At 38.2% G+C, this 12,321-nt stretch overlaps 1 protein-coding gene across 3 annotated transcripts in view; it reads right to left on the bottom strand.

Moving 5' to 3' along the window:
- The window catches only part of Hbs1l (HBS1 like translational GTPase), a 76,400-nt gene extending 65,301 nt beyond the window's left edge, over positions 1-11,099 (bottom strand). Inside the window, exons 1-2 of one of the 3 annotated variants that reach the window (XM_008822089.3) lie at positions 10,845-11,099; positions 6,074-6,139 (exon numbers count right to left, since the gene is read on the bottom strand). In XM_008822089.3, the coding sequence (XP_008820311.1) occupies positions 6,074-6,139; positions 10,845-10,887 (109 nt within the window). In that variant the 5' untranslated portion in view covers positions 10,888-11,099. The remainder of the gene's footprint in view (positions 1-6,073; positions 6,140-10,844) is intronic. The other 2 variants (XM_008822088.3, XM_008822087.3) reach the window with 2 other exon arrangements.
- Positions 11,100-12,321: the final 1,222 nt, after the last annotated feature.

The following is a 12,321-nucleotide window of genomic DNA, read 5'->3' as shown; positions in this document are numbered from 1 at the left end:
ATTATATATTTCACAAAAAGGAAGACAGTCTATAAAAGTGTCCTTATATGCCTGAAGTGACATAAATGAAATCAAGTGAGTAAAGGAGAAAAATTATCCTGCAATATCTAAGTATGGACACATCTATCTCAACTGGATGCCCAGTGAACTCAACTCTGAAAACTATGTTCAACTGCAAAGAAAAAAGTTAAAGATTATGTTAAGACTGGAAATATAAATACAGTACTCAAAAGACAGCGCATTATCAGGGCCTTTACATTATTTAGCTTTCCATAAAATATATTAAGTCTACTGCACAGAGTTCCCCCACTTGACTTCTGTACATGTTTTCAGGGAGGTATTATTGTTGAAAGATAAACTACCTCCAAAATTTATTAGACAATGCACAGAGTATAAAGTTATGGCCTATGTATAATATATATAAATCAGAAGGCCATGGGCCAAAGACCTTAGAGATGAGCAGGGAAAAACAAAGAAGAAAAATGTAATGTCTTTTTTTTTTTAATTTTATTATTTTTATTTTATGTGTATGCATGCCTGCATGTAGGTGAGTGCACCCGTGCCACGCAATGCCCATGGAGGACAGAAGAGACCGTCAGATCCCCTGAAACTGGAGTTATGGACAGCTGTTACCTGAGTTATCTCCAGTTGAGATAGATGTGTCCATACTTAGGTCTTGCATGATAATTTTTTTCCTTTCCTCACTTGATTTCGTTTATGTCACTCCAGGCATATATGGACACTTTTATAGACTATGGGTGCTGAGATTCAAACCTGGGTCTTCTGCAAGAACAGTCAGTGTTCTTAATCACTGAGCCATCTCTCCAGCCCCCGTAATGTCATATTTTAGAAACCAAATGAGTAATAGAGCCAACCAGTGCTCAGAAACACAGATTAATCACTGAGGCCTGGAGCAGCTATAATAAAGGAGGTTAAAGCACAGGAAAAGCTGAAGAGGTAGAAACAATCTTGTCAAGATGAAAACTGAATATATACAGAGCAGCTGATAATTCAATCTGCTGCATTATAATGCATATGTTCTTTCCACAGATTAGCTCATTTTAATTGGTAAGAATGAGCACGAAGAAAGTGTAACACTGAAGACGCTTTAGTCTACGAACTTTGCCCCCAACACTTCCTTGTCTTTTATTACCAAAGATGGAAGTCCATTCTACTATACCCACAACTAGACTGTAATGCACTCCACGTACCCCCAAGTCATCTTCCTGACTCAGTTTAGTCACAGACCTTGTTTTGTGGGTGCTCACTGCATGGTACTCAAATATATTTGAATATTTTCCCTTTGCAACATTACTCATTAGTTTTCAATCTTCAAACCTCCTTCAATCAAGCTTTTACCTTTCTAAACTATAAAATCCTTCATCTGTATTTTTATTAGGAAGCTAATGTTTCTCTCCAAATGTGCAAGTGTTTTTACTAAAATCAATAGCAGTTTCATAAGTGCTCTAGAGATTGAATGATATGTCTTGATCTTGTTTTTTTCCCATAAATTATCTGTTTTGATTTTTAAAGACCACCAAGGAGTTTAGGAATGTACACATTAAATTATTTGTATATATGTATGCACAGATATATCTTTCCCCCTTGCAGGGAGATAGTCCTAGTCTTACAGATAAGCATAATTAAATAGCAGAAGAAACATTCTATTTCACAAATTCTATAAGAATAGTTTTTCATCATTAAAATCACAGATTACAGACGATTCTTAGAATCAAAGAACACTTTAGCATCATGTAATTCTTAGACTGGTGGTCTTTTACTTAAAGTGTTCTGTGAAATAAGGCCTTGAGATCCATGGCATCTCAAATTTACTGTGCTAGCTATACTAAAAAATGCAAATGGGGCCATTTTGTGCCTAGAGATTTACAAATTGCTTTCCAGGTTTTAATAAACTGAATCTTACTTAGCCTAAAGCTAACAAGTATCCTTTCTCCAACCAGCTCTAGGTGAAGAAGAAACTGAGGGGGGCTGGAGACATGGCTCAGTAGTTAAGAGCACTGGCTGAGAGGACCCAGGTTCAGTTCACAGCACCTACATGGTAGCTAACAGTCATCCATAACTCCAGTTCCAGGGGGTCCAATGCCCTCTTCTGACCTCCACAGACATAGCACAACACAGGTGCACTTTTATATACATGCAGGCAATACACTCGTATACATCAAATAGAAATCACATATATATATATGAAACCAAGGATCAATCAAAACATCAATTGAGCCAAGAAACTGAAATGTTCCCTCAACAGGCTTCACTGTGCAAACACTGACAAGGACAGGAAGCTCTATTCTACCTCTTAGAAGCAACTGTTTCAGGGGTGTTCCCTAGTATCACTATACCTTCCCATACACATAAATCCAACTTGCAGACTTGCACTATGGGTACTGTCCTGGAAGTACTAATGGTTGGGATTGTCAAAAGGTCAACATGATAAGTACAGGCTGAGGTCAAAGTGGGGACAGACAGGTACAGGGGGCAGTCCAAACCTTGATGTTGAAATCAAAGCTCAAAAGGGAACTAATACAATAAAAATAAAAGCACAGTGGTAAAAAAAAATAAACATAAAATGTTAGTCTTTAAAATTTTAATCACTGAACAGGAGAGATGGCTCAAGAGTACTAGCTGCTCTTGCAGAGAACACAGGTTTGGTTCCCAGCACCCACATGGTGGCTAACAACCATTATTAGTAACTCCAGTTCCAGGAGATCAAATGCCCTCTTCTGACCTCTGCGGGCACTGCACATCACAGGTGCACTTAAATATATATGGGCAATACATTCTTACACATAAAATACTTAAATTTTTTTTTAAATCATAAGCTTTGGTGTGTTTTCTAAAAAAGGACACCTGTAGTAATTTTTAAATTTAAGATATTATGACGTATATAAAAGTTCAAGGAATTCAAACCCTAAGTCCTAAAACTACCTACAATCTTTTCCTAAACACCTTAAAGTAAAACCCATATGAGCATACATTAAATATACAGCTCTCTAGGCTTCTTCCTTTGGAGAGTCCGATGAGGTGATGCTGGAAAGGAGCAAGAAACTTGTATTTCACAATTCCAACTAATCAATACCATCAGGGAAGGTTAACACTGTTCTACAAGTCTTCACCCACACCCCCAGCCTTTATCTGCCCCACATGTAGTGTATTTTGTATGCCCTCATCAGTTACCTGCCCAAATGCCATCCATCCCTCTCCTTAAATACTTCTAGTAAACTTCAGCACAAATACACAGTGTGAAACATCTTTCACAATTTGGTTCCTATTTCCTTTCCTGGTCTTTTCTACTATAACTGGTAAGAGTTCTGGGAGTCTCCCAAAACAATTTCATTCAGAGGCCACCACTATCTGCATGCTATTCTCACCCCCCAATTTACCAGCTCCAATTGCCCCTCCCCTCGGAACTCCCGAAGTTAGGATTATGTCCTAACCCATCAGACTAGCAATAAACTGAACAGGACCTTCAACAGCTGCCTTATACTTAATTCACAAATATGTTAGATAATAAAGGTTCTGAATTAAAATGGACCAAAGGAGGATTACTTATCCTCACATTAGTTAAAACAAAAACTATACCATTCGAGCTGTTTTCCATGCTTTTTTGCTATCATCACCCTGACATATATTCAATAATCAATATAAAAATCTTTCTAAAGGAAAATTTTTAAAGCTACATTTAAAAATCACCTTCCATCAAAAAATATATGCTTAAATGGGACTGGAGAGATGGCTCTGCACTTAAGAGCACTAGCGGCTCTTGCAGAGGACTAGGGTTCAGTTCCCAGCACCCACATGGCTGCTAACAACCATCCATAACTTCAGTTCCAGGGGATTTGACACCCTCTTCTGACCTCCAAGGGCACTGCACAACATGGATGCGCTTACATACATGCAGGCAATACCCTCATATGCATAAAATAAAAATAAATATTTTTTAAAAAAGAAATGTATGCTTAGAAATCAAAATACATTCATATGTTGATAAATTTTAGAATTCCTGTTAATTGGTAAAGCAACTCAATTAGCAGATTTCATCTGACCATGAGCATGCTCACCTCTTTCATGGCATACCACAAAATACGAAGGCCGATTTTTATTCCCTGAGCTTCTCAAACCATCATTTGTTCACTAATCCCCAAGATGAAAAATACTCTTCTATAAAGTATTCAGCCACCAACAATGACAGTATTAATACAGACACAGGTCATTTTCACAAAGAAGTCAACAAATCCCATTGCAGCAAATCCTACTGCTGATTATCTGGGCAAGCTGCTTCTTTAAGAACAGAAATTATTCCAAAACTATTCATTTCTTATTGGAAATTAATCTATCACTAAAGAGGAAACTAAGTCAAGCGCATGATGGCACAGGTGTGTAAACCCTAGCACTCAGGAAGCTAAAGCAAGAGATCCTACATTCCAGGTTAGTTTGTGCTATACATTAAACTACATGCTAAACTCAGGCTACAGAGCATGTCCCTTTCTCAAAAAAGAGGAAACTAGTTTCTGATCTGATACTACTGCTATGTGGCAAATGGCTTTCTTTTCTACAACTGTTCTCAGTGTTATTAATGTTCTTGCTTCTGTTTTTCCTGCAGGGTGATGTTGGGGTTCAAACCCAGGACCTCACACATGCCCACTAAGCTACATATCCAGCCCTGTAAATGTTCTAAAAAATAACAAAATCCAAATTCACATGCTTCTGCTAAAAATAAGTCTGTCAAAGAACAAAGTCATTTAACTACCTCCTGCTTGATGTCAGAGGACTTCCTGATGTGCATAACAGTAACTCTCACGGTCAGGGCATCCACAGTATGAACACGTGCAAGACACGTATCATGCTGTAAGAGACACATATATAAACTCTGATCCAGTCTTCAAGAAAGCCAGGGCCCAAATGTATACCTTTATACTATTAGCACACTACTTAGTACTAAATGTATCTATCTAGAGCCTATATCAATGCCTGTTAATTCACAGTATTTGTGAGCAGTCACTGTATGAAGTCTACTCTTCATTTATATTTCAATTCACATCCAACTACAATTCATACTCAACTAATTTCCAAGTCCTGTAGATCTCAACTCTTCTAACTCTAAAATCCGTGTTCAAATCCAGTACTTACCACTATGGTCCTAAATAAATGGCTCCCAATGCTAGCCATAAACATCTACTATTCAAAATATTCCTGAGATAGAACATTTACTAATAACTCCCCTTCAGAGATTTTAAAATTTCACTACTGATCAAATTATCATTTTAAGTGCATTTAAATTAACCGCACATTACAGATAATATTAGGAAAAAATAGTCTTCAAAGCTTTTTTCAAACTGCTAAAATTAAGTAATGGAATCAAAATTTTAAAAATTATTAACATGGGGGCTAGGGAGATGGCTTAGTAGGTAAGAGCTCTTACTGCACAAGAATGAGGGCCCGAGTTCAATTCCCCAGTACCCATGTAAAAAGCCAGATGTAACTACACACGTTTGTAATCCAGCACTGTGGGTGGTAGAGACAGGAGGATCTCTGGTGCTCACTGGCCACCAGCATATCTCCAGGTTCAGTGAGGTTCTTGTCTCAAGGGAATAGGACAGAAAGTGATAAAGCAGGATATGTGAGGTCCTCCTCTGGACAACACCGTGTGCCAGAACATGAACCTGTACAAACGTGCACATACACCACCCACCCACACACACACACACACACACACACACACACACACGATTTGAAAAAGCATTTAAAATTACAGATAAAGAAATTCTTGCAGGTGGTATTTAGCAGGCCAAAGGTGGAAGGCCAACAGGAGTTCAAGGCCACCCTAGATTACACAGGGTTTTTGCTTTTGTTTTCGAAATAAACTATTGTTAAAACTTTAAATTTTAACACCTATGTATGTATAAATAGATGTACACTCACAAACAGACAGACACCTACCTTTTTAAATGTTAAATATTATAGTCTTATGAAACACTCTGGCTCAGAATAACAATACTACGTACGTAGCAATTTTAAACAGCCAAATCAAGAAAATCAATTTCTTTTTACAATTTACCTGTTGATGGTGAAATACAATAATCATCCTCCACAGATTGGCCATAGAAATCATCATCTTCAAAATCTAAAAGGCAAAAAACAGATTTATTTATAAGTTTTTTTCTAGTCTTCCTTATTCATGACAAAACACCTAAATTCTCCCCAAAATAAGTTAAACTGTCAAAATCAAGGAATGTGAAATGTTTACTTTTTCATAAATTCCAAGACCTTTACCCACAAAATAGATACTTATTGACTATATTTAAAAGATATACATGGTTCTTCTGCTCTTATGCTAATTTGGTTTTATTAAATTGTCTCAAGTTTTTACCTCATGTGATCATACAGAAAATTGCCTTTCCAAATGTTAACAAAACCTGAAGTAAGCCACCCACCTGCTCTCTATAGCCAGAGATCTTTTTTTTACAGAACTGTTGAGTAGAGGTTATATGATCAAACCGTAAGTAATTCTTCATGTAGAACTAGGAAACCGTACTTGGTTAACAGCTAACTGGCCTCTTACTGAATGGAATATATACATTCAGTAATCCAGAATTTCCAACGGTTGATTCTTTATCTAGGTAAGCCTCCAGTTTTAATGCCACCTCTTTCCAAAATTCTTCCCTAACTAACTGGGCAATCTAACAGACCTTCCTGCCACCTTTACTTCCCAGCAGCCTCCTCTTAATTTCTTGTCTTCAAAGTACCACATCTGTTTCAATACATAAGAGCAGCTCCTTCAGAGCAAAATTTAGTTTAGCTACATGGCTGGCATACATGTGGCAATAAATCAGCAATGTGTTTTAGAAGTTAATAAATCAAGCTACTAAAACTCTGTAAGGAACATAAATACACTGATTCACTAAATAATAACACTATGGCAGGCACTATTAGAGGCACTTTCAGTACAAAGGGAGCACATTCCCCTCTGACAGACCAGAAAAAGACAATTACAAAATCACGGGATAAGTGCAACATTAGAAATACAGAGCAATTTGGGAACACATATGTGAACCAAACTAGAATTTCCCCCACGAATATAACACTCAAACCAATTCCAAAGGATAGGGCTAGCCAGTCTTTTAAGGTAGTCATGAGACAGGAACAGTGTGCTTAAAGACTGAAACCAAATGTAGTGGCAGGGCAAATTTATATGGCTGCTACTATTGGATAAAAATATGCAACATTGAATAAACTACTGGACATTAATCCCAAACTAATAAATAATAATCAAGAAATGTCATCCACAACCCTCAAAATGCATTTTTGGTATTAAGGATCATTTTTATGCTGGGAGTGGTAGAGCACACCTTTGCTTCCAGCACTCAGGAGGCAGAGGCAAGCAGATCTCTGTGAGATAAGCCCAGCCTAGGTTACATAGTGAGTTCCAGGCTAGCTTGGGGCTACAGGGAGACCCTGTCTCAAAAACAAAAAACAAGAAAAGAATCATTTTGACTAGATCAGTTGGTCAGTAATGAAATAAAAAGTGCTACAATATTAGAAATATGAAGAAAATTCTTTCCTACAATCTTTGCAAAGTAGTTATTCAACAAAATTTTGGAGTATTTACTGCATGAAAGGCATCACACCAGATACTAGACTACACATAAAATTAAAGCAGGGCTTTGAAACTAGACAAGCTGGGCTGGGAATGTAGTTTAGTTGATAGAGGGCATGTCCAGCATGCACAAAGCCCTAGATTCTGATCCCCAGCACCCCATAACCAGGCCTGGTGGGCCATGCCTGTCATCTTGGAACTTGGGAGATAGAGGCCAGAGGCAGGAGGATCAGGAATTCAAGATCAGCCTTGTGAGTTTCAGTCTAGCCTGCTCTACATAAAACTGTCTTCTAATAATCTCTTTGTATAGGATATTCTGAACTTATTTTTATTAAGATTGATTGGAATTTATTTTTTAAAAGTACAGCATACAGAAGTATTCAAAGAATAAGAAAAAAACATAATTAAAATTCAGATTTCCCTATAAGGTTATCTACAGCCTCTCCTAGAGTCATTTGTGACTACCTGTCCACTTAAGGGCTTATTTTGCATTAAAAATGTAGTATTTCTTGAGAGAAGGTACAAAGGACTTAGACCATGTATACTGTACATATGAACTCATTAGCATGCCTTTTAAAATTATCCTTTCTTGGGGCTGGAGAGATGGCTCAGCGGTTAAGAGAACTGACTGCTCTTACACAGAACCCAGGTTCAGATTCAGATCCCTGCACCCACATGGCTGCTAACCATCCATAACTCTAGTTCCAGGGGATTCGATGTCCTCTTGACCTCAGTGGGCACTGCGTGACACAGGTGCGCTTACATACATACAGGCAAAACAATCATATACACAAAATAGAAATAATAAAATTTTTGAAAAAAAATATATTGTATGAAATTTTAAAAAATCAATAAAAATGTAAGAAAAACAAACAAACAAAGAAACAAAAACCCATCACACCATTATAAATCAACCAAAGGGGCCTAGAGAGATGGATCAGTGGCTAAGAACACTGGATGCTCTTGGAAAGGACCTAGGTTTGGTTCCCAGAACCCACATGATGGCTAACAACCACCAACTCCAGTTCCAGGAGATCTGACTTCCTCTTCTGACCTCCTCAGGCACTACAGGCATAACACTATACACATAAAATAATTTTAAAAAGTAAGTAGAATTACCCTTTCTTGTTTTCCTTTCTAAATGTTATGGCATATCCACACATGCCATGAATGGATAATGAAAATCTGGTACCTATATTAAATGGAATATCATTCAAAAGATCTTAAAATGGTTTGGTAAAGAGTTCAAAGTCCAAGAAAAAATTGTTTCAACTATTACTAAAAATAAGATCATTTAAAATACATAACATATATATGATCAGATTATAAAGATTATTTTATGATGTTATCTTAAAAACGACATTATTTTATTAAAAGTTAACAATGTATTCTTTCAAATTTTGTTTGGAAACTCAAGATGAAACATGAAAATGTGAGAAAAGGAAATTGGTGATCGAAAACTGACAAATGTCCATGGTTGCTACACGGGCTGCGGGAAGTTGGGCTTATTACACTATTTTTTCCACTTTTATGTATGCTTAGAGAAAAATAATAAACATTAGAAGTTCCAAATAGCTGAAGCAGTCATGTAAAGTACTGCAAACAGAGAAAAACAAAGCAAGAGTTAAACAGAGGAATCAGTTTTGGACCAGATTACAATGAAACTAGAATGCTTTTGTAAATTTTTAAATTATTATTAAAATTCCAAAGGAAAGACTAACTGGAAAGAAGAAAAATGGTCACTGAAAATGAATAAGCTTTTATAAGAAAGAAAAGGGGACACCTTCCCAAGACAGGAAAGGCTTGGTTATGATGCCACCAATTGTTAAAAAGAAACATAACCTTACCTCACGTACCCAAAGGTGAGCAGGTAATTAGCACTGACTCTCAGAAGACAGGGAACAGTCTAGTCAAAAACTTCACAACCTGATCCTTTCTGATTCAGATGTTCTCTATATAGGATCTCTTAGATTGGTCATTCCTTTTTGTAGTGTCTCTCACACTTTAACCATCTGTTACTTTAATAGTTTTTAAACAGCCCTCAGTATCTCAAAACAATGTTTTAAGTACTAAATTATCATTGGATGAGGAAATAACTAAAGATATAAATTAATAACAGGGGTCCCTGCATCATTATATACAGCCACTACAATACTTAAAGGGCCTCCATTCTAAAGTGAATGCCTGAAAATTAACACATGAAAGGCAAACTGGATTAAAGCATCCAAATGTAGCACAGGGTGTTAGCTGTTCTACTCTATCAGAGTACCCTCACATTCCACGACAACCTACTGGCGGTGTCTGTAATAACCACCAATACACTTAAACATTACAAGCTCCACATTTTACAAAACAATAGGCCTGGATTCAATTTGCATTAGTCCACATTTGTTTTTATTTTATGTTCCTATGATGCTCCGTGATGCCTACCATTATACAATTGCTATATGACTACTCTTTCTAACCCTCGTCTAACTTCTTTTAATTCCTAGAGTACAGACATATATACATTTTCTTTCTTTTTCTAATCAACAAGTCGTTTTCCATGTCCTTTCTTCTAAGTGCTGCTTTTTACTTGCATTTCAAAATACACTTACATTAGGTGTTATCAGTCAAGAACTAAGTACGCACCTCAAGATCAGTTGATCATCTTATTCTTCGGGCCTTTTTAACATCTATCTTTTCTATTGTTTCTACGTGCCCAATTTCGAAATCCGCTGAAAAATCAGAAGCTAGGTTCTGCATTTAATACCCACCAACACACGCAAAAGATTCATTATGTAAAGCTAACAGTTACAGGTCAGCTGAGCACATGCACTAAGAAACTCTGTGTTTTACAAATAAGGTTTCATGGACAACTCTGACAGGGGACTTGGGAGGCAGTAGTGAGAAGCGGGCACGTGAGTGTCCAAATGAGACAAAGAGAAAGGAAGTAACGCTTGTATACCTAACAACACTAGCTCCCAAGCTCGCCAAACACCCTTAGGCCCTTGAGAGGCCAAGGGGCCCTTCCCCCCTCCGTAAACAATGTCCACCCCAAAAGGCAGAGATCACTACGAAACTTCCCTCACCGGGGCTCAGACGTTCGATTACGTTGCCCAACTCCCGCCATTCCCAACACCACCAATTTTGGTCCTGCTCGGTTGTCCGGACTCATCCAAGTGGCTGTAAACCGGCTAGGGTCGCAGCTGGGACAGCTAAAACGATGAGGCGGCGCGGCCCCGCAACCTACCTTCATCGTAGTTATAGCCTCGGACATTTCGATGCCGGGCCATCGCCGCGCCGAGGGCGTGAGCCACAGCCCTGCCCAAAGCACCGGCTCAGAGCCTGACAAGGCGCCAAACGCGGAACGGAGACCTCTTACGCGCCATCTTGGCTTCCGGCAGGCCTCTGCGCCGAGCGTCTGCGCATACGCGACGTCGTACCTGCGCACTACACGACGGCAACCTCACAGGGTCACAGCAGGCCGCCCTGGGGACGCGTGCGCACTGGTGCGCAAGGCGGGTGGCGCGTGGCTCCGCGCACAGGCGGGTGCAGCGTAGCCCCGCCTACAGCCTGTCTTCCCACGTGGACTTTACAGCCGGAAATTCAGCCACCTAAGGATTGAGTATGATCTGCGGGGAATCTTAGCCTACCCAAGCGCTGCGTATTATTTTCCACGTTTAGCTTCGGATATGTGGACAGCTGTTTGCTCAACAAGACCAGGGACTTTGTTTTGTCTTTCAGCTTTTAGGGCTGGTTTGGCGCACGACAGGCACGCAACAAACCTATATTAATGTCATATAATAATTAAACCAGCCTGGTGTGGTGGTGCATGCCTTAGACCCAGCCCTAGGGAGGCAGTGGCACGCGGATCTCCAGGAAATCGAGGTTAGCCTGGTCTACATAGAGTTCCAGACCAGTTGGGGCTATAGCTTAAAAAAAAAAAAAAAAAAAAACAAAAAAAAAAAAAAAGCCATAGGGGAGGGAAAGACGCTACATCATGGCCAGCCTGGTCCACATAGAGCTGGGGTTACATAGTAAAAGCTTAAAAAAAAAAAAAAAAAAAAACCAGTAAACATAGCAAGCCTTAGTGGAGGGAAAGACGCTGAACAACTAATTAGGGTTAAATTTAGAATTTACCTACAACAGGTCACCTTGCTTTCGTGTGATTCATGGCTTCAGGTATGGGCTTCATCCGGCATAAATGTCTCTAATAAACAGTCATCTGCCCTTAGCTGTAAACACATGGTAAAGATATTTTCATTAGCTATTCATCAAATACAAAACTATGTGCACCTTGCTGAGAGTGTTTAGTATAGTTTTTCAACACTACACTGGCCTTAGGAGGGTATGATGAACGTTAGATTCATAAATCTATAACCTATTATTAAAGGTCCTCGTTTCTTAAAGTTAATAATGCTGTGTAAAAACACGAACTTTATTATACTGAACAAAATGCTTTGTTGTAGCTTGTTTTTTAAATACTTTGTATCAAATGCAAATGTCAAATTCTAGAAATAAATTCCTTTACTCAGTTTTTTACTATTGGTAATAGAATTAATGGGAGAGACAAAAATTAATTTTGTATTTGTAAACGATCTGGATCTGAATTCTGATTCTAAATAGTTTGTTTACTATTCCAAGACAAAATTTTATGTAAAAATACAGATGTTCATTTTATATAACTTTTAAGTGTTTTACACCTTTAAATAAATTTTAAGATTACA

The sequence above is a fragment of the Nannospalax galili genome, unplaced genomic scaffold, assembly GCF_000622305.1.
Source record: "Nannospalax galili isolate Female #2095 unplaced genomic scaffold, S.galili_v1.0 scaffold186, whole genome shotgun sequence".
In the NCBI taxonomy this organism is placed as follows: Eukaryota; Metazoa; Chordata; class Mammalia; order Rodentia; family Spalacidae; genus Nannospalax; species Nannospalax galili.
Note: the sequence above shows the minus strand (reverse complement) of the source record. Positions and strands in the feature narration are given on the sequence as shown.